At 53.0% G+C, this 26,591-nt stretch overlaps 2 protein-coding genes across 2 annotated transcripts in view; both read left to right on the top strand.

Moving 5' to 3' along the window:
• The window catches only part of LOC101947201 (adhesion G protein-coupled receptor E1-like), a 125,965-nt gene that overhangs the window by 15,183 nt on the left and 84,191 nt on the right, over positions 1 to 26,591 (top strand). The window lies entirely within an intron of this gene.
• On the top strand, positions 2,038 to 12,790 carry LOC101935452 (putative adhesion G protein-coupled receptor E4P). Its single transcript, XM_065576166.1, has 13 exons — positions 2,038 to 2,167; positions 2,582 to 2,683; positions 3,077 to 3,251; positions 3,646 to 3,762; positions 4,067 to 4,299; positions 4,558 to 4,722; positions 8,078 to 8,275; positions 8,817 to 9,052; positions 9,798 to 9,864; positions 10,638 to 10,729; positions 10,998 to 11,166; positions 11,283 to 11,390; positions 11,803 to 12,790. The coding sequence occupies exons 1-13, from the start codon at positions 2,048 to 2,050 to the stop codon at positions 11,839 to 11,841; spliced, it is 1,821 nt and encodes a 606-aa protein (XP_065432238.1). The 5' UTR covers positions 2,038 to 2,047; the 3' UTR covers positions 11,842 to 12,790.

Below are 26,591 nucleotides of genomic sequence, written 5' to 3'. Positions count from 1 at the left end.
CCTGGGTGCAGCCCACCCACCCTTCTCCTAGTGCTCCATGGGAGGGGTGGTGCTGGGGGTATCCCGAACGGGGAGGGGACCCATCAGTCCGGGGTCTGTAACTCTGAGTGCGGCGCCCCCGTCAGGTGACCAGCTCCAGTTCAGCGCCCCCTTTCTTCCCTTCCATTCATTAATGATCTGGAGGATATCATGGACTGCACTCTCAGCAAGTTTGTGGATGAAACTAAACTGGGAGGAGTGGTAGATACACTGGAGGGTAGGGATAGGATACAGAGAGACCTAAACAAATTAGAGGATTGGGTCAAAAGAAATCTCATGAGGTTCAACGAGGACAAGTGCAGAGTTCTTCACTTAAGTTGGAAGAATCCCATGCACTGCTACAGACTAGGGACCGAATGGCTAGGCAGCAGTTCTGCAGAAAAGGACCTAGGGATAACAGTGGACGAGAAGCTGGATAGGAGTCAACAGTGTGCCCTTGTTGCCAAGAAGGCTAACGGCATTTTGGGCTGTATAAGTAGATGCATTGCCAGCAGATCGAGGGACGTGATCATTCCCCTCTATTCGACATTGGTGAGGCCTCATCTGGAGTTTTCAGTCCAGTGTTGAGCCCCACACTACAAGAAGGATGTGGGAAAAGTGGAAAGAGTCCAGTGGATTGCAACAAAAATGATTAGGGGGCTGGAGCACATGATTTATGAGGAGAGGCTGAGGGAACTGGGATTGTTTAGTCTGCAGAAGAGAAGAATGAGGGGGGATTTGATAGCTGCTTTCAACTACCTGAAAGGGGGTTCCAAAGAGGATGGATCTAGACTGTTCTCAGTGGTAGCAGATGACAGAACAAGGAGTAATGGTCTCAAGTTGCAGTCGGGGAGGTTTAGGTTGGATATTAGGAAACACTTTTTCACTAGGAGGGTGGTGAAGCACTGGAATGGGTTACCTAGGGAGGTGGTGGAATCTCCTTCCTTAGAGGTTTTTAAGGTCAGGCTTGACAAAGCCCTGGCTGGGATGATTTAGTTGGGAATTGGTCCTGCTTTGAGCAGGGGGTTGGACTAGAACCTCCTGAGGTCCCTTCCAACCCTGATATTCTATGATCATAGCTCCCGGATTCTTGGCTTCCCCGTGTCTTTGGCATCCGGCCAGGTCACACTGTGATCCCCATTCTGCGGGAGCCTTTCAAAGTCAGACCCTCCTCTCCTATCCCTGCTAGCAAAACCCTTCCTCCGGGGCTCCTAGCCCCCCTTGACTCAGGCCCCCACCACTGGGCCCAGCCCTCGGGCTGTATAGAAGCCCCAACTGTCCCCTCCCAGGCGAGCTTCCTTCTAGCTAGCGACCTGCACGCAGCCTAAGTCACTTCCCCTTTGCAGCTTAACTAGTCCGAGGGGGCAGCAAGCTGAGAACTGATCTGGGACAGTGCATCAGCCCCCCTGCCCCCCATGGACGGGGTACCTCTGGGTCTCAGCCCTGGCTCGGGGAGCTCAGCCTCCAGGCCCTCACCTCCCCCCAGCCCAGCCTGTCCATCCACTGGGGTGTCTCCGGTTGTCTCAGAGCCACAGCCACCAGCGTGCCCAGGTCTGGCTCTGGGAGCGGAGCAGGGGTCACTCCAGGGATGCCAGGGGCCGGGCATCTCCCCCTCCCCCAGCAGTGCCTGCATTCCTGCTGCACGGCTGGAGTCTCTGCCCTGGGAAGATGGCAGCAGGGGGCGCAGTCTGTGCCTAGAGGCCACTGTGGGGCCAGCCCGGGGCTCCCTGCTGGATTCACCCCCCCTCCCCTCCAACACACACCAGAACCACGCACAGCTGGGGGGAGAGGGTTGAGGGGAGATAAGGCTGGGATGATTCCACAGCTCCCGCCCCACCACGCTGCGGCTCAGTCCCCTTAAGATGAGGAGGGGGGAGGGATCCTTTCACAGAGACCAGCTTGTGGGCAGGGGATGCGGAGAAGGGGCTGTGCACATATGTGGGACTGAGTGTGTGTGTGTGTGGGGGGGGAGTGTCACTGCTCCCCCTGCTGGAGGGAATGAGTCCTGCTCTGTGCCTGGCTCTGGTGCATGCACCTACCCAGCCAGACCCCACATTTCCCCCACCCATCTCTCACTCCTCCTCCCTTTCCATCCCCAGAGCTCACCAGCCCCCCCCTGCCGGATGATGACAACTCTGCTGAAGCCAAGGTGAGCGGGGCACAGACCCCGGGGGGGGATAGACCCCGTTTCCCCTTTAGTGCCATGTTGCTTTTCACTGATCTCGCCCCACGAGGATTCTGGGGCCAAACTCGCCCCTGGGCAAAGAGCCAGTGGCCAGTCCCTGGAGCCCCTGCAGTCCAGCCACGGCCTAGGCCTTTGCCCCGGGGTGATTCTCACCCTCCAGGATCGGCAGCATCAGGCTGCTGCAACTCGCTTCAGCTTGCAACTGCCGTCCCCCACCCTCCCTTGCAAATGCCGGGCACCCCCTAGGGGCCAGACGGGGCATTGCCCGCGCTCCCTCTGGCGCCCGGCTTCTGAGCCGAGGGAGCCTCTCGGGACGGGGATATGGGCTGCGATTCTGTGATCTCTTTTCCTGAGCCAGGCGTGGGCCTTGTTTTGCAGAACTTTCTGGGCAGCTTCCCGGCCCAGGAGGGATGTCTCTGGAAGGCGGCGCTGGAGGATCTGAAGCAGATGAACTCTCAGAACGCCGAAGAGAAGCTGCAGGTGCAAAGCCAAAATTGGGGGCCTTGCTGGGTTTGTTCCCGTTAGGGGGAGGAATTGCTGCTCCTACTCGGATCTAGTCGCAGGGCGATCTATAGGGATGCAGTGCCTGGAACAGGAGATAAATAAACAGGAGCACTGCCCAGAAATTCCCATGCCTGCCTCTCCAGGGGGCTCTGTGCCCAAGAAGCTAGCTCTCCTAGGTTCCTAGGCTAGACGGGACCATTGTGATCATCTAGTCTGACCACCCAGGCAGCGATGTCAATTGCAGGAGAACTTGTCTTTCCTTTCAGGGGGATTGTGGGAAGGCAGTGGAGGACTAGCAATATGTGAATGGGGGGCGCGGCAGGAGCTCAGGCACTGTGACACCAACACCCCGCATGTTTGCTTGGCCAGGACTTCTTGGACATTCTGGAGAAGCTGATAAATCTGGTTGGGCAGCAGAGCGAGAGCGTGGAGCAGAGACACCGGAGCGCGACGGAGCTCATGGCCACAGTGGAGAAGCTGATGAGAACGCTGGCCCTGACCCTGCGTGACAGCAATATCAGCATCGCATCCCCCAACGGCACAGGTCAGTGCCTGGCCACGTGGCCCCAGTTGGGCTTTCATCACCCACAGCCTACGCTCCAGCCCCACTCCCCACAGCGCCCCCTGCTGGGAGATGGGCGCTCCCCCCTACAGCCAGTGCTCCCGCCCCACTCCCCACAGCGCCCCCTGCTGGGAGATGGGAGCTCCTCCCCACAGCCAGTGCTCCCAACCCACTCCCCACAGCGGCCCCTGCTGGGAGATGGGAGCTCCCTCACACAGCCAGTGCTCCCGCCCCACTCCCCACAGTGCCCCCTGCTTGGAGACGATGGAACTGGAGTAGCTAGGATCCCTCCCTGCAGCCAGGAAAGCACCTTGCCTAGCTACAGGTTTCCTCTCCGTGTCTCTGTTGTGAGCCCTGGCCGGCATTGTGGTTGCAGAGCTGGGGCTGGCGGTCAGGCAGGCTGGGAACCAGAGCCAGGAGACGGTGACGCTGCAGCAGAGCAAGACGCAGATGGAATTAAAATGGGCCAGAGCCCCAGGGCAGGAAAATGAAGGTATGTGATCATCCCCTGTGCTGGGGTGTGTATAGCGATGGACACGGCCAGGGCATTGGGAGCAGCACCACAGCACCCCTTGGTGCCAGGCTGGGGTGTGAAGGGGGACAGAGCACGGCCAGAGCATTGGGGCCGGCACCCCCAGCAGTCCAGTGTACCCTAGTGCGAGTCTGGGATGTGTATAGTGATGGGACAATGCCAGGGCATGGGGGGCAGCATCCCCAGCAGCACAACGCCCCCGGCACCAGTCTGCCCCAGGGCCCCTTCTGCCCCCCATTTCATCCGTCTCCTCTGTCTCTCGCAGGCTTCACGCTGGCCGGGCTGCTGACATACCAGGGGATGAGCCCCATCCTGGATGGTGCTGGGCGGGTGGAGGCGCCCGAGTGGGACGAGATCGGCCAGACGGGGAAGTGGGCGCAGAAGCCCGGGCGGCCCAGCTACCGTGTGCTGTCTCCAGTGGCGTCGGCCTTCATCAGTGACCCGAACCCCCAGGCACCCGGCCTCTCCGTCAGCATCCGCTTCAGCCACCCGGTGCCGGTGAGCCCCTGGGCTGGGCATGGGGGGAGGAGAGCCTGGGGCGCTGGAGGGCAGAGCTGGCCCCATCTCTAGTAACAGCCCCCACTCTGGGCAGCAGGTGAATCCACCTTCCACCCAGGTACAAACTGATGCTCTGTGCCCCCAGCCCTGCCCCTCATACCCCCCCGACCTGCTCTCTTGGGGCCTGGGGAGGTCGGCCTCAGCCAGCCCCTCACCCTGCTCCTGCCCCCGATGCACCAAGTGTCTCTCTGTCCCCAGGAGAACAAGACCGACCTGCGCCTCCTCTGCGCCTACTGGGAGCCTGACAGCAGGCGCTGGGCCACCGACGGCTGCACCCTGCAGAAGTTGAACGCCACCATCACCCGCTGCCAGTGCAACCACCTGGCCAGCTTCGCCGTGCTCATGGCCTTCTATGAGCTGGAGGTAGGCGCGGCCCTCGCTGGGGCCTGGGGCTGGTCTGGTTCTGCTCTTCCCCTCAATCCTCATCAACAGAGCCGGGGGTCACTCCAGATCCTCACTGGCTGGCGGGGCCCTGGATCTGATCAGGGACACAAGCAGCCACCCCCCAAAGGGCACAGGGAGACTCCCCAAGTAGCAGCAACCAATGAGCCTGGCCAGGACGTTGGGTAAGGGGGGCCCGGGCTGCGCCCCACAACAGCTCAGGAGCCTTCTGCCCTGCAGCCCTTCCCCGCCCCCCATCGAGTGCACTTGCTGGGTGGGGTTTGGCTGTGGGGGCCAGAGCAGGGGGAGCAAGAGGGAAGTGTTGGAATTAATCCAGGGAGGACGAGGGCCTGTTCTCCCCGTGTTGGAGCCGGGGGAGAAGAGAAATCAGGTCCCCGCCCTCCCTGGATTAACTCCTGCTTCATTGAGAGCAGAACGTCCCAGCTCCATTGGGAAAGGGCCAGTGCTGAGAATCCATCCGGACCCTGGGAAAGCTGTCCCGGGTTCATTTACCCTCCCTGCCGATATCCAGTGTGACAGTCTCGCTTCCAGCCCTTTGGCTGCGAGACTGAAGAGCCCATGATCACAGTCCCTATAGACTGACCCAGTCACCCCTTCCCTGTCTCTGCTAATCCAACTGAGCTCCTGGAGTCTGTCACTACAGGGCAGGTTTGCGAATCCTTTCACCATCCTCACAGGCCTTACCACTATTCATGAAATAATCTTGTTTATTATTACTGATCATTAGTACACAAGGAGACTTCAAACATTAGAACAGAAGCACATGCTTAAAGTGAAGCACCTGCTTTACCATGGTGCCGATTCAGAATTCTTTCCCACACCCCAGGCAGGAGCTCCTCAACCTCTTGGGTTCTTTTAGTAAAAGCCCAGTTTAAAGTGCCTACTTTCATTTTCTTTGAGTTTGTCTCATTCCTCCCGGCTTGTTTCTCTGTTAACCCCTGGAACGCTCTGCTAACGAGACGACGCACAACTGAAAAACACAATCCCAATTTGTTTATATATATATTTATATCTACACATATCTATCTATCTATCTATCTATCTATCTATCTATCTATAAAGAAGCTTTTTAACACTAGCAATAGTAATCTGTTGGGTACGTTTGTTTGGTTTTTGTTTCTTTTTACTAACCACTTTAATATGGAATTTTATGTTATTTCTTTTTATTCTTTTTTCGTTCCTTTATTTCTTTTTTTCCAATAAATCCAGGGTTTGGATTCTTGTTATTTTAAAAATTATTCTTATTATTTTCCTGCCTATTAAAAGAAATTAAATTAAGCAAAAGCTACACTCATGGTCTTTAACTCGATTTGTTATTGCCAGAAGGGGCGGGGATGCAATCGATTTTATATATATTTTAATTTGACCATCTCGGCCCTTTGTGGAGGTTTCTAGTTTAACATAATTACGAGGAACGGCAGGGAGAAAACAAGATTTTTCTAACGATCATTGGGGCTGTCAGAGGCAGCAGTAGGAAGCCAGTAAATTAACAAATTGATAATTGCTCAAGAGACAACAGCAAAAATAAATAAATAAATAAAAGAGGAGACTAAGGGGGGATATGATAGAGGTATATATATAAAATCATGAGTGATGTGGAGAAAGTAAATAAGAAAAAGTTAGTTACTTGCTCCCATAATACAAGAACTAGGGACCACCAAATGAAATTAATGGGCAGCAGGTTTCAAACAAATAAAAGGAAGGTCTTCTTCACATAGCACACAGTCAACTTGTGGAACTCCTTGCCTGAGGAGGTTGTGAAGGCTAGGACTATAACAGCATTTAAAAGAGAACTGGATAAATTCATGGAGGTTAAGTCCGTTAATGGCTATTAGCCAGGATGGGTAAAGAATGGTATCCCTAGCTCTGTTTGTCCCCAGACTTACACGCCCATTGTCTTCCTGAGGAGAGCATTGAATCTAGAGACCATATACTCTGATTTCTTCTGCTGATTTTCATGCCGTTTCTTTCCAATATGCACCTCCATGTCTCTCTGCATCTTCCTTCACTTCCTCTTTCCTCTCCCCCACGAGCACTACGTCACCTCCAAAAGGCATGTGCCAGGGGCCACTCTCTGGCTGCTTTCTGTCAATGCCTCCAGCACCGATGTGAACAAAAAGGGGCTTAGTCCCAAGCCTTGATCTATTCCAGCTGTTACTAGAAACTGTTCCCTTTCTCCACATGAACCTCGCGCTGTGGCAACAGCACCATCGTACATGTCCTGGACACGTCTCATATAAAAGCTTTATTCACTCAATGAGGGGTGTCAGGATCAGGCCCCTGCATAAGGCAAACACCAATGTCGGTCGCCCTTCAGCGCCTGCAGAACTCACCCTCTGCCCTGGGTCTCTCTGCAGGGAAAGCGGAACGGCGAAAGCAGCAGTTTTTGCTCTTTCTTTAATTTGACCTTAAAGATTTTGATATCCACATGCGGAGACGGGAGTGCGGCGTTATCACTGGAGCTGAGAGGCTCCATCCCTTGAATGTGCCCTGCAGACTAGTGCCCCTGTGTGTGCCCCAGAGCCCTGTGTGCTGCTGTGTTGGGTTAGGAGTCTCACTGGGCAGGAGGGAGCCATGTAGATACTCTTCAGAAAAAGATCTGTGCCCTCCACTGCTGTGGGGAGCGGGGCTGCACCCTCTAGTGGTGTTTGTCTGGTGTCTGCGCTCACATATTCTGGTGGTGTGAGTGCACATTTGTGTTTGTCCACCCACATGCGTCCTCTAGTGTTCAGAACTGTTGTTGTTCATCAGAGGTGCTATACTGCCAGGGGCGGGTCTATGTATTTTCCTTGACTGCCGCCCTCACGGCAACCGGCACGCGCCCCCCTTGGCTTGTCGCCCCAGGCACGCGCTTGCTGCGCTGGTGCCTGGAGCCGCCCCTGTATACTGCTAACAGTTAATGGGGATTCTCCTTCATCTCATCTGTCAGTGACCTGAGTTTTTCAGGCAGCAGGATCTGGGCTCTGTCCCTGCCCTGCCAGACATTTCTGAGCAGCTGCCGGATGCAGCATAGAGACAGCCTAGGCAGCCATGGGCTTGTGACAATGTTGTTCCCTGGCATCTGTAATGGAGGGATGGGGAAGCAGGAGCGAAGAAGGAAGGACAAAGGGTTTCAGCCCCAGCTGGCTTCAGGTCCCAGTGGGGCCCTGAGTCAGCCTCAGTGGACCCCCTTTGTAAAGGGCTCCCCCTCGGAGAGCACTGCAGCTCCCTGAACTGGGAGAGGCTGTGATGCCTGATGCCCCCTGGGAACACACGGGGCGTGGCACCTGAACCCCTGGACTCTTCGCTCCCAGGGCTTTTCCTTTCCTGTCTCCAGGAAGCGACTCTCAGTTTCAACATCATCACCTACGTGGGACTGACCCTCTCCCTGCTGTGCCTCTTCCTCGCCATCCTCACCTTCCTCCTGTGCCGCTCCATCCGCAGCATCAGCACCTCCCTCCACCTGCAGCTCTGCCTCTGCCTCTTCCTGGCCGACCTGCTCTTCCTCACCACGGTGACTCCCACCGTCAGTCCGGTACGGCCTGATTCTCCCCTGCTCTGTTCCTCCACTCGCAGCAGGGCTGGGGTGTGTGGCTTTGAACCCCTTTGTGCTCCCTGGATTCTGGGCTGTGCAGGACACAGCAGGGATTTCTGGGGGGATGTTTCCACTACCCATTAGGCCCCTTCACATTGGGAACAGTGCTCTGAGTGTCCCCAACCCCTGGAGTTCAGCCAGTTCTGTCTCTATGTCACAGTCTCCCTGTGCCTCGAATCCTCTCCTATGTGACTTCCCCGTGGTCACCCAGGGACTCTGTGGTAGGGCTGGGAACAGAACCTACATCCCCTGAGCCCGTCTCCCCTGCTCTAACCACTAATCTCTGCTCCCTTCCTGCATCAGCAATGTGCACCTGCAGGACCCTCCATAGACCGAGGAACCTGCCGTCTCTGGGTCACAGAGCACTATAACTGGAGAGCTGTGCTAACAAGAATCCCGGTGTGACCCCCCGGCAGGTCTCCCCCATACTCAGCATTTCCGTTCCCCACCGCAGTGTCCCTGGGCTCTCTGTCTCCCCCAGGTGGCGTGTGCTGTCATTGCTGGCCTCCTACACTACCTCTTCCTGGCCTGCTTCAGCTGGATGTTCCTGGAGGGGCTGCACCTCTTCCTCACCGTCAGGAACCTGAAGGTCGTGAATTACACCAGCGCCAGCCGGTTCAAGAAGAGATTCATGTACCCGTTCGGCTACGGATTCCCAGCCCTGGTGGTGGCTATTTCTGCAGCGGTGAATCCTGACGGCTACGGAACTTCCAAACAGTACGTGCAGTGCCCATCCCGAAGGGGAGCTGGGACGTGGCTTCCATGCGCTTGTCCGGCTCACCCCAGGTCTGACTTGAACCAAGATTTCCCTGCTCACCCTTCCTGGGAGCTGAATGTCCCCCCGGGATCCTTCCCATCCCCAGGGACACTAAGCTGCCCCGAGTGCTGTAGTTGAGCTGCCCACCTGTCAGACATCTACACTCCTCACCCCACTGATGATGTGGAAGAACAAGCCAGAAAGATCCCAGCTGGACTCCCAGCTCCCAGGCTGGGTATGTGGGGCTGGTGCATAGGAAACAAATGGACCTTCTTCCTGTGTGCAAATCCCTGAGGATCCCTCTCTAAAGTGAGCGACTCACTAAAACAGGGCGTGGCGTGTTCTAGACACCCCAGGCTAGATCCTCAGCTGGTGTAAATCAGGGCAGCTCCACTTCCTTCAGTGCAGCGAGGCCAATGTCCATCCACTGCATGTCTGGCCCTCCAGCAATACTGCGCCCATCCACCAGAAAGGGTCATTTGAGGAGGTGGAAGAGGAAGTGGGGGCTGAAAGCAGGAGATGCTGAGGTAGATGGGGAGGGCCATTAGCCTGCTACTCGCAATAGAGTTGGCCATGTCCCAGGCAGGCTGAGATCCATCTCGCTTTTGAGAGCCAGCTGCCCTGTGACACCCCCTCTCTGCCCCCGCGGCTGAAAAAGGGCAGTAATCCCATTAACGTCACCTTCTTCTTCCTCCCTCCCGCTAGCTGCTGGCTAAGCCTGGACAGAGGCTTTCGTTGGAGCTTCCTGGGTCCAGTCTGTGCCATAATCCTGGTGGGTACCTCCCAGAACCACAGGGCCCCATTCTCCTCTCACCTCTGCCACCCCATTGATTTCAGTGAAGCAGGGAGGAGAACGTGGCCCATAAAACACAAGGAAAGACCCAGTTATGTCTCACTTGGCTCATCTGCTGTGGTCAGTCCCGGGATTAATCCCTGTGCTGTATCCCCAGGCCTACAGCCTTTACTCGGGCACAGCTCCCATGGACGTCAGTAGGAGTTTTGCCAAGTGAAGACAGAAGAGTTTGGTCTGGTCTAGTTACTGATCCAAGGAACGAGGAAGGGAGAGGGTTGGACTCTTCAGTGGTTTTTGTAGGGGGGAAACAAATGTCCCTACATATTCCTCCCTACCCCCTGGGGAAGTTTCGGGGGTGGGGGGGATTTCTTACAGCCTGGAAGTGGCAGGAAGTATTCTAGAGGCAGAATCTGGAATCTCTGAGCCAGATCCTGCTCTCAGTTACACCAGTGTAAACCCAAAATAACTCCTGACTCCACTGGAGAGGCTCCATATTTAACTCTGAGCAGCATCTGGCCTCTGTGATCCCATTGATCCATCTCAGCCCTGGCTGTGCTGTCAGCTCCACGCATGGGGAGGGACCGAGAGCTGCCAGGGGATATTACAGGAGAGCGAATGATTCCCATGGGAAATGAGCAGTCCCCGGTTCTGCAGTGTTCGGCTCGTTCCCCTGGGATCGGTCTCTGCCTCACCTGAAGTCACCGGCCCCGGATGGGATGTTTTACAGGAAATATTTCCCACTGTTCCAACAGATAAATATAAAGTTCTATGCCCTGACCCTGTGGATCCTGAGAAACAGTCTCTCCTCCCTCAATGCAGATGTGTCCACCCTCAGAGACCACAGGTGAGATGGCAACAAAACAGTATTGGAAGGTCAGATGTCTTGGTTTGGATGGTCCTTGGCACTGGGAGGGTGTGAGGGATTGCAGGAGGGGAACAGCATATCTAGGATCCATAGGAACGAATTCCCAGTGTGTTTACATTGACGGTAACCCTGTCCCACACAGGAAAGCCAGGGACGGTAGCTCCACCCCACTCTGTCCAGATCCTCCTGACCCAATTGCTCTCCATAGGCTTATTGTAACGGGATCTCTCCATCTGACTTTATCCAGGTTACTGACCTTTAAAGCCATCGCCCAGCTCTTCATTCTGGGCTGCACATGGAGCCTTGGTCTCCTCCAAGTCGGCCCAGCAGCCACGGTCATGGCGTATTTATTCACGATCGTCAACAGCCTGCAGGGAGCCTTCATCTTCCTGGTGCACTGTCTCCTCAATCGCCAGGTAATGCCCGTGGCCCGTCAGCGCCCACACAGCACCTTCACTGGCCTCGCAGTGGCCATCTCTGATCTTCTCCGAGTTAGTTACATAGTGCAGTGACCCTGTCCCTCACTCTCCAGGTGAGAGAGGAGTACAGGAGATGGATCAAGGGATTTCGAAAGTTCAGCATAAAATCTCAGACATACGATCTATCCATGTCTGCTGTCCTCACCACCAGCACCAAGATGGTAAGAGGTTCTCTGCTCTGTTCCAGTACCAGCCTGTGACACAGTCATCTCTAGCTGGGTCTCATCACTGCTGTAAAGGTGCTTTCCCCTTTCCTGGCACCTCCGCGTTCCCTTCCCTTGGCTCTCCTGGGAGCTCCAGGGGTCACTCACTGTGGACTAGGCAGGCATTGGCTCTTGCAGTGTAATGATCTGAATAGATCAGATTGTCCCCTGGGATTGAATCCTTGTCAGTGCAGACGGATCATCCCTAATGAGCAGTCAGCACCGTGAAGAATTTCCCTTGGTTCCATTGTCCCTATGGGTCAGGATCCAGGGGCTTTGTCTGTCGTCTCCCAGATACAACCCGCCAGTTTGCACATTACACTCTCAGTGGCCTTGGAACCTATTGTCATTTTTCTGCTTTTCTTCCCAGGTGGAGTTGGCAGCAACCAGGGCCGGGTTCAATACCTAGGGGTTCCAATACAAAACCAATCCGGCTGGAGCCCCCTGTGATGTTGCACTCCGTATGCTTTATGGAAATATGCTTATTAATATAACATAACTGCAATATACTTTATGCTAAATAACTCTTGCAGGGTGTCTTTAGAAAGCTTATCTGCTAAGTGTGTTCATCCTATTTGTTTGCATGTGTTATTTCTATTTCTGGACTTAGGAGAATAAGATATAAACTTGTCTCTAAACCACAGGATTTGGGGACTTCAACAGCCAAGTTCCCAGTCAAGGGAAAGGGTTGGGACGGCTTTGTAGTCTGCATCATGCGGGAGGTCAGACTAGATGATAATAATGGTCCCTTCTAACCTTAAAGTCTATGAGTATCAGCGATGAAAAACATAGTAAGTGGAGGCCATTAAGTTGTGAATGGCCTTAGTTACTTGAAAGCCTCCCTGTGTACATGTGGGCCAGCCCATGGGGAATGGAGACTAGGGGTCTTACAGTGACTTGTGGCCATGTCACCTGATAACAAAATCCATCTTAAATCTGGTATTTTCCATTTAGAAGGAGGGATGGAGGACCCAGAGAGACAAAGTCTACAGCTCTGGGGGAATGGTCCAGACCCTGGGTCTGTGTTGCAGCAGGCTAGCGTGTCTGGCTCAACAAGGCAGGGTTCTGGAGTCCCAAGCAGGCAGGGAAAACATACTCAAAAGTAATGTCAGCACATCAGGTGACAGTCCCAAGGGGATCTCTGTGTCCAAACCCGTCACCCCCCTACCCCGTAATTTGGGAAAATTTCAGACAACCCCAGGTGCCTCTGAGAGGCAATAGCACTGAGACTGTGTAAAAAGGGGAAAGGAATCTGGGAAACCCCACAACCACAATTCGAAAGCATGTGACCATGAGTACGGAAAAGATATTTTTAATAAAAATCACGGCCAGTCGTGGGCAATAAACAACAATTCACAGAAGCCTGTGACCTGTCCTGACTTTCACTAAAAATATACTGACAAAACGGAGAGACAGGTTCAGCTCAGTGCCCACTGCTGCTGGAGCTCCGGGGTCCCCCACCACTGCTGCCCCACTTCCAAGTCCCTTGCTCCTCACGGCAGTTGAGCAGTTGTGGGGGGATCCCACCCCCTGCGGCAGCAGGGAGCTCCAGTTCCCCATCACCTAGAGCAATGGGAGGTCTAGGGTCCCCCACTGCCCACCAGGGGCTAGGCTGCCTCAGGGTCCCCTCACCCTCCACAGTAGCTGAGATCTCCAGGGGGATCCCCCCTCTTCCCACTGTGGCTGGGCAACTGCAGAGGGTCCCCCGCCACCAGCCACAGGGGAGCTAGTGACACTTGGTGGTGGAGATGGCCTTCCCCATCCATGCCCCACGCTGCCCCCTTCCACAGCATCAAGAAGATAAGCAACGCGGTCGAGCCCCTCGGGGAGCAGCCGGGTCCGGGCAGCAGGGCCTCCCCAGGTAGGGCCCAGCGCAAGCATCCAGGGGGTGGCCTTCCTCCCCCATCAGGCTACGGAGCTCCCAGCCCCCTCGTCAGTTCTAGGGTGGGGATTATTGAGGGATAGACCTAATTGGAGGGGAAAGGCCTCATATTCATGACCTCCATGATATAATCATAGCCGTATCCATGAGCAAACTCCTACCCCAGAATATATTGGGCAGTGTCCTTTGCCTCAGTTTCTTCCCTTGTGCTGTGACTCACTCACTCACTCACTCATGCCCGTCACCCCAATCGGGGTATGGGCCGCCAACCACAGATCTCCAGAGTCCTCTATCCTGGGCCATTTGCTCTAACTGGCTTTGCCCTTTCCTTCCCCTGCACCCCACTCACAGTTGCTGTCCTTGGTCGGCGAAGGCCCAGAGTTCAGAGCATTCATGTGAATTCAACTCTTGCCAGTGGGGTGGGAGGTGGGGAGATGGCATCAAGAAATGCCTCGGCCGCTGCTGCCACCACCATGTATACAACTGAGATCTGGTCTGACCTACAGACCTCTATCGGTATAACGACGTCGCTCAGTAAATCCACACACCCCCACCCCCTGTTGGACATAGTTATACCAACCCGACCCCATGTGTAGACAGCGCTGTGTTGGCAGGAGAGCTTCTCCCATCGACACAGCTACCGCCTCTTGGGGAGGTGGATTAACTACACCGATGGGAGAAGCTCTCTCCCGTCAGCTTAGAGCGTCTCCATTAAACCACCACAGAGGCACAGGGTGCAGTTGTGCCGATGCAGCGTGTTAAGCGTAGACGTGCTCTAAGGCTCAGTGGCTAGACCTGGTTCTCAGTGATTTCAGCTCCAGCGATCACTTAACAAAACAAGGACTTTCCAGTGTGTCTGATCAGCTCTGCCTTTCCACAGTGGCGAGGGAGAGGGTCAAATGGCATCTAGGACTCTTTAGGGAGAGCCCACACCCCTGGATACAGACATCTACCCCCACCCTCTTTCTCTCTCACTCTCACGGGGGGGGTGGCATCCCCACCCCCCTGCTTAGCGAGTGAGCGTCAATCAGGGCAGGCTAAGCACAGTTCTGCTGCCCTGTCCTCACACAACCAGGGTGACAACATGCCATTCCCCTGCACTCCCCACTAAAGTGATGTGTAACCCAACACCAGCCAAAAGGGGTCACTTTGGCAAAGCAGTTCCCTCCACGGAGATCCTAGGCACAATAGGTGCTTCCGGAAACACAGTCCGTTGCTGAATTTGTTCCCCCAGCTCATCTCTCCACGTCAGAGGGGAGCTCAGTCCAACCCCACTTACACAGCAATGAAGAACGTGGAGGGAAAGTGGAGGCTTGCATGTCAGAAACACCTCCCTGCTCCTGCCCAGCTCCAGACACTGCAGCCTTCGCATGGGAGAGGAAGCTGCTGGTTCATTGCAAACAGCTGATTTCTGCTCCTCGAGGTGGGGGAAGGGAGCAGGCTCTCTCTTTCCTGGGCGTGGGAACCCTGTTAGAACCACCCCCAGCAGCTGGAATATTCCACAGAAAAATCAGGCGTAACCCCATTGAATTCAGTAGAGTTACTCCTGCCCTGCACCCGGGTAAATGAGAGCAGTAGCTGGCCCACCTCAACACCACACTGGTGTCCCGCAGCTCTGACCCATCTCCCAAAGCCCTGGGAAGTGGCCAGTCTCCAATCTTAAGGGTGGATTCTCAGGGGAAGGAATAACCGACGTCTTGGTCAGGAACCCAGAGGGGCATCATCCCTAGGACATTACAAGGCCTGGTGGTTGAGGAGATACCAAGAGCTTTTCACCTCCAGAGCAGCAGCTGACCCCTTGTTGAGGAGAGGGGCCAAACCCGCCTGTGTTGGACCTGCTGTGACAGTGTACCCCATAAGGCTTTATGGGGAGGGGGTGCTTATAAATGTATGTATGGCATAACTGGAATATGTTTTGTGCTGCCTGTGCCATGTAACAGATCTCCGTAAAGGTTCTGGTCTACTATATCTATTCATCCTCTTTGTACACATGTATCATTTTCTACTCGAGGGTAAGAATATGGGCTATTTAGTTGCTTGGTTTCTAAGTAAGCTTTGGGAGGCATTTGGTCAGTTTCTTTAGGAAGGAATTCGCCTGGTTAAGTACCCGATCAGGAAACACTTGGGGAACAACGCATCTTGGAATGCTCCAATCCACATAAAAAGTCTTCCTGGAGACATACAAGCTACCATGTGGACAATGGGTTCGGCCTGTAAAGACTGACTCATGCAGGGACATGTGATTTGCCCAGGTGACTCCAGAACTCCATCTTGGAGCTGCACTTTGCAAAGGAGGGAGGGAGGGGGTCTCCAGCCACAAGAGAGAGTCTATTTAAACCCGTGGGAGACTCCTTCATTTTTGTCTTCAGCTGGCTAAGGAAGGAACCTCTCCACCCCCTCAGGATACTTGTAGGGAACTAGAATAAAAGACAGTAACTACAGGGGGTGCGAGTGATTGCTGGACCCAGGCTAAAAGGAGATTAGCCTGTAAAAGGGAGCATTCTGGAACTGGTGAGGAACTTATCTGTATTTAGTTTGATTAGACATAGATTTGCGCATTTTATTTTATTTTACTTGGTGACTTACTTTGTTCTGTCTGTTACTACTTGGAACCACTTAAATCCTACTTTGTTTTTAATAAAATCACTTTTTATTTAGTAATTAACTCAGAGTATGTATTAATACCTGGGGCAGCAAACAACTGTGCAGATCTCTCTATCAGTGTTATAGAGGGCGAACAATTTGAGTTTGCCCTGCATAAGCTTTATGCAGGGTAAAACGGATTTATCTGGGTTTAGACCCAGTTGGGAGTTGGGCATCTGAGTCCTAAAGACAAGCACACTTCTGTGAGCTGTTTTCACATAAACTTGCAGCTTTGGGGCAAGTGTTGGAGCAGACGGGAGTGTCTGGCTCAGCAAGACAAGGTGCTGGAGTCTTGACCTGGCAGGGAAAACAGGAGCAGAGGTAGTCTTTGCCAGGGTCGGCTCTAGGATTTTTGCCACCCCAAGCAAAAACAATTTTGGCCGCCCCCCTCCCGCCCCGTTTTTATCTTACCCCACCCCCGGCCCCGCCTCAACTCCCCCCCTTCCGCAAATCCCCAGCCCTGCCTCCTCCCCCTAGGTTCTCAAGCCTAGGAGGGAGGGAGGGAGTGGGAGAAGTGGTGCGCGCGCTGCAGGCACTCAAAGTCTTCCCCTCCCTCCCAGGCTCTCAAACCTGGGAGGGAGGGTGAGCAGCGGCACGCGAATCAGCTGTTTCGCACACCGTGGTGGTGAGCTAGGGCGGCCGGGGTACATTTTTAGGGGTGGCATTCTGGCGCTGGCCATGCTGCCCCTAGAAATGTGCCGCCCCAAGCACCAGCTTGTTTTGCTGGTGCCTAGAGCTGGCCCTGGTCTTTGCACATCAGGTGGCAGCTCCCAAGTGGGTTTCTGTGATCCAACCAGTCACACCTGCACCCTCAAGTCTACCTACCTCTTCTGTAGCTCATTTCCTCAGAAGGTCCCAATGTCCTTTACAAAGGAGGCCATTATCAGTATCCCCATGGTACATAAGGTTCCTGGGAAGCAAGTGGCAAGTTTTGGAATTGAAGGGCCGGGAAGCGCAGTCCCTGGGGATTGTTAGAGAGTGTTGGCAGCTTCTCCACACTCGAGTCAGGTGACATGGAGCTGAGCTGCATCCATACTACAAAGCGTTTGGCCTCTGACTTGCATCACAGTGGGGCTTCGGCTCTGACCCCATCCCCTAGCAGGCTCTGCAGGCCTGAGTCAAACTAACTTCTGTGTGGACAGAAGTGGGGCTTGGTCTTAAGCCTGAGTCAGAGCTCCGGCTTAGTATGCTGTGTAGACATACCACTGGGGTCTACCCTGCAGCAGGGCCGGATTTCCGAAGAGGCATAGTAGGCACATGTCTAGGGGCACCGGGCGCTCTAGGGGCACTTTACCTCTCTAATACTATGCACAACACAAAGGTCAGTTGTAAACAGGGGAAGCACTGAAGATGCTGTGCCTAGGGCCGCGTAAGGTGTAAATCTGGCCCTGCCCTCTGGGGCTTGAGATCCACCATTTTAAAGTTACAAACTGCTGCGGAAACACCTCTCAGGCACCACAGGGCTATCGCCACGCGCTTCTCAACTGACAGGGCAGGTCTCAGCTTGGTATTCCTGTGCTTCAGGGCAGGGGAAAACAACTCACAAAGTTCCATGGAAGTGGCCTTATGCATGGAAAAGTTTCGCAGCCACTGGGAATCACCCCAGACCTGCAACACTATGCGGTCCCACCAGTCTGCGCTTGTTTGCCGGGCCCAGAATCGGCGTTCCACTGTATCAACCTGCCCCACTGCCCCATGATGTCCCAATTGTCACATCCCGTGCTTTCAGGAACGTCTGTGTCCGTGTCCTCCTCACAATCGTCCTCGTGCTGACAGCTCCTAGCCAGGTTCTGCACATACTGCAAGATAATGTGAGGGGGTTTACAATGCTCACAACAGCAGCGCTGAACTGAGCGGGCTGCATGTTTGGTGTGCTATGGTGTCTGCACAAATAACCCAGGAAAAAAGACGCAAAACGATTGTTTGTCGTTGCTTTCAAGGAGGGAAGGAGGGAGGAAGGAATTGGCTTAGTTAGCCATAGCTTAGTGACATGTACCCAAAACCACACGTGACAATGTTTTTGCCCAATCAGGCACTGGGGACTGTGGGAGAGCTACCCACAGTGCACCACTCCATGAGACGATGCTAGCCACGCTACTGCGCTTAGTGGGGACATACACGATCAACTGTATAAAATCACTTTCTAAAGCTCGACTTTGTATTGGGGAAACACCACAAACAGGATTCATTACACAAACCATGAGCAAAAGACCCACCCCCAGGTAAGTTGGGCAGTGTCCTTTTCCCCTCAGGGTCTGAAGTCCAGCAACCCAAAAGTCACCCAGCTCACAGTTGCTGTCCTTGGTCAGTGCAGCCCCAGAGTTCTGAAGTTCCACTGCAGAGTTTACCTCCCAGGCTGGGTGGATGGGGGCAGAAAAGGTATGGAGGCACCTTACACTCTCCACTGCTTGGGCCCTTGACAGCCAATTGTCACGCCTCTCTGTGGGGTCCCGCTCACCAATATGTCTTCAGGCCCCCCATTCTTAACACAGCTCTCAGGGATTCAGCTGTTAGTGGGGGACCCTCACTGCCAGTGTGCCTGGATAGTCTGCTTGCAGCAGAACCACTAGCCCACAAGGAGTCTGTAGATACAGACTAACACGGCTACCCCCTGATACTAGCCCAGAGTGTGTCTAATGCTTAAACCTGCTGCATGTAACAAGACTCTTACTCAACTCGAAATTAGCTCTGTTATTACACAGTGGAGAGACGAAGGGGGGTGGGGGGCAGCAGCTGAGCACCCACTGCTTTTTTTCTGTAGGAACGCGGCCTCCCTCTCCCCAATGTTCCTTAGTAACCGGGGGAAGGGAGGAGAGGATATTGCAGGGGGATTTGGACGTGTCTCTGTGACTGGAACCGCTTCAGCAGGAGACAGTGAGCGAGAGCCACCCCAGACTACTCTACACCTGCAGTGTGGGAGACCCAAGCTCCAACCCCTGCTCCAACTCAGGTAGAGGGGGACTGGAACCGGGCCCTCCCACATCCCAGCGAAGTGCTCGAAAACCAGAGCTACAGCGTGTGGGAGTCGGGGAGAAACTGCACCGCCTCACAGTGCTTCCACGTTGCTTTTAATTAATATGAACTCAAAAGTGGCCAAAATGGAAACAAAACATTTCATAATACCTGAAACCATTTTTTCCTGAGTTTCTCTTTTGCTGAGAAAATGGAAACATTTTTATTTCAGGTGGATCTGAAATAATTTCCTTCTCAGTTTGGCCAGCGCCCCAAACACTCTGCGGTGCGAACAGCTCTCCTCCGAAGTCACCGAGGCAGTTTGAAAGCCACACCCTAGTTAGGCAATGTCTTTGGTTGTATTGCCCGGCACTGCCCTGCTCCTGCAAGGTGCTGATCACCTCCAGAGGGCGCTGGTGACCAACCTCGACTCCCATTGCAGGACAGATCTGCTAATGGTCTGTATCCTGACCCACAGCCCCACCCCTACATTTCTGTCCTGGGCATCCTCATATCCACAGCTCTGCTAATGGTCTGTATCCTGACCCCACCCCGACATTTCTGTCCTGGGCATCCTCATTTCCACAGCTCTGCTGATGCCCCTCAATCCTGACCCACAGCCCCGGCTATTGTAGCCCTGGGATTCCCCCCAACCACCGTCACTGTGCTGCCCCTCAATCTCAATCCCAGCCCTGAGCTCCGAACCCAGGCAGAGCTGTGCCAATACATCTCAATACCACCCCACCCCCACTCGGCCAGCCTGCTAGTCCTCCAGTTACTGCTGTCTGCGCCACCAACCCTTGAGTAGAGGGCGAGACCTAGCGACACCATTCGGAGATGTCTCAGTCAGATGTGGCAGAATGAGGAATCACGTAAAAGACCGTGTGTCTAATGGCAAACTAGAACCCCGTGAACAGAGGGGATGAGACTGAATGGACAAATGAACATACAGGGACTAAACCTCACAGACGGAGGGGCCAGATACTCACTCTAGCTGGGACATGCGGCCCGTAAACCTTTCCAGTTCTGAAGATTCTGGGTTTTCCCTACTGTTGGTAAACCGTATGGTCAATTGCTCGACCACACTTTGGTTCATTATGCTATATGCCCAAGGGACCAAATAACCAATATTGGTCTGGTTTATTGCTAATACTCAGTAACAGCATATTACAGGAACAAAGGTTCAATACAACTCCCATTTCCGGGAACGACTCCTGCAGTAGTGCTAAATTTGTCTTACAAAGAAGGCTTGTGTCCAAAGTCACTCCCCTAAAGCTGTCCTTTTTATACCCAACCTGTTTACACGGAAAGAGGTACTGTATGCATCCTCTGAGGCTAGTCTTAACCTACCATCTTTCTACCTTGTTTTTCTGGTACCACGCGGTACCCCTTAGCTCTTTGTTCTGGACTCAGGAATTTCAAGTACCAAGAGCGTGATGCATCTCCTATGCTTGTCCCATATATATTGTCCTTATTTTTGGGACACTCCAGTGAGAGTAACTCCCTGCCTGTTACTACAGTAGAACACCCACAGGTGCTGATCCTGACTGTTTTCCTGGCTAATGCAAGATATCATGGGATAGCATAGGTGAATAAGACTATAGAAAGACACTGGCCACCATTACAGGCCATGTAACTCCTAGAGGAGTATATACAATGGAATGTTATATGCCTTAAGCACATACTATCCATATTAATATGTGTAATTTGAATCATACCTATTGATCATGTGATATATTAGCCTGGCATAGATGGGTGAACACTTCAGAGATAGATTTAACCAGACTGATGCGCAGTTATCCCCTGGGATTCAGTAGCTGTTAAAGCAGTGGAAAGCCATCTTTGATCACTCCATGCTCTGGTCTCATAGTGAACCCATCTCAGCCAGCCCCAGGAATCTGGCCCAGTAAATCTAAGGGTGTTTCAGTGGATCTGGATGGAGTCTCAGGTGGTGCAACGTGAGCACTGGAGGAAGCAGAGGAAATTGCACGTGACACCAATGTAGCGTAGGCCTAGGTGTGAATTCTAGTTCAAGGAGACATACCCGGGCTTGCTCTGACCCAGCTGGCGTGCTAAAAATAGGAGCATGGCCGCATTTGGGCAAGTAACAGGAGAGGCTCCCTGCCCCGACTACAATCCCGTCCAAGATCACAGGTACAAAATCAGGGCAGCCAGCCCCTCCTGCGGCCATGGCAACACTTCTATTTCTAGCTACATGAGAGCTAGTGCGACTACGTCTCCTTGAGCTGGAACGTTCACCTTCCATCCCCAGCGCAGACAGACCCATGGGCCCCTCTGCACTCTCCTAGCCCCACCCGAGTTCAGCCCATGGACTTTGTTCCACTCACCCAATGGATACGTGTCACCTCGGGCAGGGCCGGCTCTAGCGTTTCTACCGCCCCAAGCAGCAAAAAAAAAAAAAAGCTGTGATCGCAAGCGGCGGCAGCTCTACTACCGCTTCATTCTACATCAGCAATTCAGTGGCAGGTCCTTCGCTGCGAGAGGGAGTGATGGCCCCGCCGCTGAATTGCCGCTGAACAGCCGGACATGCCCCCTCTCTTCATTGGCCGCCCCAGGCACGTGCTTCCTAGACTGGAGCCTGGAGCCGGCCCTGACCTAGGGTTCCCACGGTGGCTTAGACACTATCAGGGAAGATCAATTCTGAGGATTCTGAGCTTTGTACCCTCCTTATCTTCAAGAAATTAGACAAGAAGCCAAGTTGACTCATGTCCTGTTGCATGTTATCGTATCAACCGACAGCACTGCACACAGGAAAGCACCATCGTCTCAGCATGCCCTGCTCTCCTTCCTTCTGCCCTACCACTTCTCCCAGCCCCATCAGCATTTACTTTGCTGAGTACCTATGGGGGAAACTGACCACAGTGCAGAGGGCCTAGCATCACTTCACACAATCAGAGAAATGGGGAGTTGAAGGGACCGCAGGAGGTCAAACAATCCATCCCCCTGCGATGAGGCAGGACCAAGTGCACCTAGACCATCCCTGGCAGGTGTTTGTCCAACCTGTTCTTAAACCCGCCCAATAACAGGGATGCCACAGCCTCCGTAGTAACCTGTTCCTGTGCTAAACCATCCTTAGAGTTAGAAAGTTTATCCCAATATCTAAAATAAATCTCCCTTTCTGCTAACTAAGCCAATTTCTTCTTGTCCTACCCTTGGTGGACATGGGCACCAACTGATCACACTCCTCTTTATAACAACCTTTTGCATATTCGCAGATTGTTATCATGTCCTCCCTCAGCTGTCTCTTCACTGGACAAAACATGCCCAATTCTTTAAACCTTTCCTCACAGGTCATGTTTTCTAAACCTCTGATCATTTCTGTTGCTCTCCTCTGGACTTTCTACAATTTGTCCTCATCCTTCCTGAAGCGCAGCACCCAAAGCTGGACACGGTTCTCCCACACTGAGTAGAAAACAGTCACATCCCATCTCTGACCCACCCCACTCCTGGTCAAGGTGATCCCGGTGCAGTGGGAGCCGGAAATTGCCGCCAGCATGGCCATGAACATGGCCCATCAGCCCTAGTGGGCATAGAGCCTGGAGACCAAGGAGCCCTACTCTAGCCTCCGGGCCCTGAAGCTGGTTCTTTTACTATATTTTTTTAATTTGGGGTATGTGTTTAAATTGAGTCTCTATTAAAGTGTCTTTAAAAAGTTTCCATGCAGCTTGTAGAGATTTCACTTTCGGCACTGTACCTTTTAATTTCTCCTTAACTAACTTCCTCATTTTTGTGCAGTTCCCCTTTCTGAAATTAAATGTTCCCGTGGTGGTCTGCTGTAGCGTTCCCCCCACCCAGGGATGTTAAATGTAATTATATTACGGTCACTATTACCAGCAGTTCATCTATATTCACCTCTTGAACAAGATCCTGTGCTCCACTTAGGACTAAATCAAGAATTGCTTCTACTCTTGTGGGTTCCAGGACTAGCTGCTCCAAGAAACAGTCATTTAAGGTGGCAAGAAACTTTATCTCTGGCTCCCGCTGTAGGTGACAGGTACCCAGTCAATAATGGGCTAGTTGAAATCCCTCATTATTATTGAGTTTTTTATTGCTATAGCCTCTCTAACCTCCATGAGCATTTCACAGTCCCTATCACCATCCTGGTCAGGTGATCAGTAGTATATCCCTACTGCTATATTATTATTATTATTCGAGCATGGAATTACTATCCATAGAGATTCCATCATACAGTTTGGTTCATTTAAGATTTTTACTTCGTTTGACTCAGTGCTTTCTAGTGCCACTCCCCCACCAGCATGATCTGTTCTGTCCTTCCGATATATTTTGTACCCTGGTATTACTGTGTCCCATGGATTATCCTCAATCAACCAAGTTTCTATGATGCCTATTATATCCATAGCCTCATTTAATACAACACACTCTAGTTCCCCTGTGTTATTATTTAGACGTCTAGCATTGGTATATGAGCACTGTAAAAACTTGTCACTTTTTACCTTTCTGCCATTACAGGATGTAACTGAATGGGATCATTTTCATTTGACTGTTTCTCATCAGATTCTATCTGTATTTTATCATCTTCCATCCTCACATGTCGGCTTTCCCTCAGCCCTTAGTTTAAAAACTGCTCTATGACCTCTTTAATTTTAAGTGCCAGCAATCTGGTTCCATTTTGGATAAGGTGGAGCCCATCCTTCCTGGAGACTCCCCTTTCCCAAAAGGTTCCTCAGTTCCAAATAAATTTAACCCCCTCCTCCCTACACCATAATCTCATCAATGCATTGAGACCCTGCAGTTCTGCCTGTCTAACTGGCCATTCGCCTGGAACTGGAAGCATTTCAAAAAATGCTACCATGGAGGTCCTAGATTTCGATCTCTAACCTAGCAGCCTAAATTTGGCCTCCCATCCTTCCCTATCTCACCGGTACATACATGTATCATGACCACCAGTTCCTCTCCAGCACTACATATATGTCTGTCTAGCTGTCTTGAGAGATCCGCAACCTTCGCACCAGACAAGCAAGTCACCATGCGGTTCTCCCGGTCATCGCAAACCCAGCTATCTCTGTTTCTAATGATTGAATCCCCCTTACTATTACCTGTCTCTTATCAATAACTGGAGTTCACTCCCCTGGAGAGGCATCCTCAGTGTGAGAGTGCTCTTCTTGCCAGGAAGGCTAATGGCATTTTGGGCTGTATAAGTAGGGGCATTGCCAGCAGATCGAGGGACGTGATCATTCCCCTCTATTCGGCATTGGTGAGGCCTCATCTGGAGTACCGTGTCCAGTTTTGGGACCCACACTACAAGAAGGATGTGAGAAAATTGAAAAGAATCCAGCGGAGGGCAACAAAAATGGTTGGGGGGCTGGAGCACATGACTTATGAGGAGAGGCTGAGGGAACTGGGATTGTTTAGTTTGCAGAAGAGAAGAATGAGGGGGGATTTGATAGCTGCTTTCAACTACCTGAAAGGGGGTTCCAAAGAGGATGGATCTAGACTGTTCTCAGTGGTATCTGATGACAGAACAAGGAGTAATGGTCTCAAGTTGCAGTGGGGGAGGTTTAGGTTGGATATTAGGAAAAACTGTTTCACTAGGTGGGTGGTGAAGCACTGGAATGGGTTACCTAGGGAGGTGGTGGAATCTCCTTCCATAGATGTTTTTAAGGCCCAGCTTGACAAAGCCCTGTCTGGGATGATTTAGTTGGGGATTGGTCCTGCCTTGAGCAGGGGGTTGGACTAGAACCTCCTGAGGTCCCTTCCAACCCTGATAGTCTATGATTCTATGGTCCCAACTATGGGATTGTTTCCCTCTGTTCCCGTTTGATGTTCTCCTTCCCTGAGACTTTCATCCTCCTCAATAACACAGAGGCTATTGGAGTGGGGGTGGGACTGTTCTACCATGTCCCTGGAACCCTCCAGAAGCCTAAGGACCCCACTAAATGGACGGCTGCATACAAACGGCTTAAATGCTTGTCAGACCCGAGTGAGTATTTTCCCGTGGTCAATCTATATGTCTCATCCTATTGCTTTGTTTCCATCCCCCAGTTGCTCAGAAGCCGACTAGAGCATTTATCCAGGTTTGAAACTGTTGGTAAATGTCAGGCTGAAATGTAATTAACCAGCTTTGGCCCCAATTCTCTGCTGTGCCCCACCTGGGAATGGGGCCCTCAGGGAACCTCATTGGCACATACTACACCAGCCTTGTTGGGGGCTGGAGGAGCCTGGGGCGGGGGGGCTGATTTAAACCTCAATGGCTGATAATGGTCCCTACAGTCCGTCCCTGCCCTGCCTCCTATGCTGGAACTGGAGGGGAGGCTGGCTCAGGGGCCAGATACGCTAACTCCACCCTCCTGGGGCCTCCCCTCCCTCGGGGACATGCAGTCAGTGTCCGTACCAAGGGAGCTGAGTGGGTCAGAGGCTCAGACCGTCAGGGCATATTGCAAATATCATGGTAGCTATTCCCTGTTCACTCTCACTGGCTGTAACAGGAACTGTGCACGGAAACCTTATCGATGGTGCCAGGCTGCACAAACATCACTGGGTGATTGATGGGGAAGCGGGTTCACCCAGCCTGATTGTGGGGATGGGAGCATAAAAAAATCTTCTCTATTCAGGGCTGCTTTTCTGCCAGTGTCTCCTCCAGCAGAGAAGAGCTCGTGCAGCTCCTGGATCAAACATTCTCCATCAACAGCTGTTCTTCTCCCCCTCCCCCACTGCGACCTCCAGTGAAACAGGAAAAACACTTAGGCCTTGGCTACACTTACCGGCAAGTTCGACGGCTGGAAATCGAACTTCTGGGTTCGACTTATCGCGTCTAGTCTGGACGCGATAAGTCGAACCCGGAAGTGCTCGCCGTCGACTGCGGTACTCCAGCTCGCCGAGAGGAGTACCGCGGAGTCGACGGGGGAGCCTGCCTGCCGAGTGTGGACCAAGGTAAGTTTGAACTAATTCGAAATAAGGTACTTCGAACTTCAGCTACGTTATTCACGTAGCTGAAGTTGCGTACCTTAGTTCGAATTAGGGGGGGTAGTGTAGACCAAGCCTTAGGAAAAGAAACGCACAAAAGAAAGGAAATAAAAAGTTCAGCAACGACCAGCACATGCCCTCAACGTCTCCACTCCAGGCAGGCTGCACTGTCACCCTCGCTACTGCGCCACACACTGCAAGCTTAGCGCTGCCCCCCAGGAACACCAGCCTTTCCTCAGCCGTGTGCGCTCAGCCCTTCGCCAAGTGACTCTGCCAACAGCACCAGCTACTGCCCCAACCAGCCACAGCCACTAGAGGTGGGGAAGAACTGAGCTGGGCAGGGGAGCAGAGTTCAGGTCGCAGGTCGCAGTCTGTGGCGTATGGGGATGTGTAACTCAGCCAGGGGTAAGCAGGGAGCCTCGCTAGCTCTTGGCGTCTGGGCTTTGCCTCCCGCCTTGGCTTGGTAGTCTGGTTCCAGCAGCCTCCACACTGAGTCTGAGCTCAGTTTCCTTAGTGTAGACATAGGGTCATTTCTGACAAGCTTCCTCATTCTCGATAAATGCCCCATTTCTAATCCATGGGCTAGTTTTGGACACGACTCCACCCCAGAGCAGGTGGCAGTTCATAATATAAGGCCAGATCCTCAGTTGGTGTAAATGGGGGTGTGGACGCCTTTGGACCGATGCCGATTTGCACCAGTTGGGGATCTGGGAAGATCTGTAGTTCTACACTGGTAA

Source organism: Chrysemys picta, chromosome 22, assembly GCF_011386835.1.
Source record: "Chrysemys picta bellii isolate R12L10 chromosome 22, ASM1138683v2, whole genome shotgun sequence".
Taxonomy (NCBI): Eukaryota; Metazoa; Chordata; order Testudines; family Emydidae; genus Chrysemys; species Chrysemys picta.
Note: the sequence above shows the minus strand (reverse complement) of the source record. Positions and strands in the feature narration are given on the sequence as shown.

Bases quoted from the DNA above. Each gene is read 5' to 3' on its own strand.
- LOC101935452 (XM_065576166.1), top strand. From the start codon at position 2,048: ATGCACCTACCCAGCCAGACCCCACATTTCCCCCACCCATCTCTCACT. The intron at 9,865-10,637 runs GTGGGTACCTCC...CTGTTCCAACAG, and splicing joins CAGTCTGTGCCATAATCCTG to ATAAATATAAAGTTCTATGC. The intron at 10,730-10,997 runs GTGAGATGGCAA...GACTTTATCCAG, and splicing joins TCCACCCTCAGAGACCACAG to GTTACTGACCTTTAAAGCCA.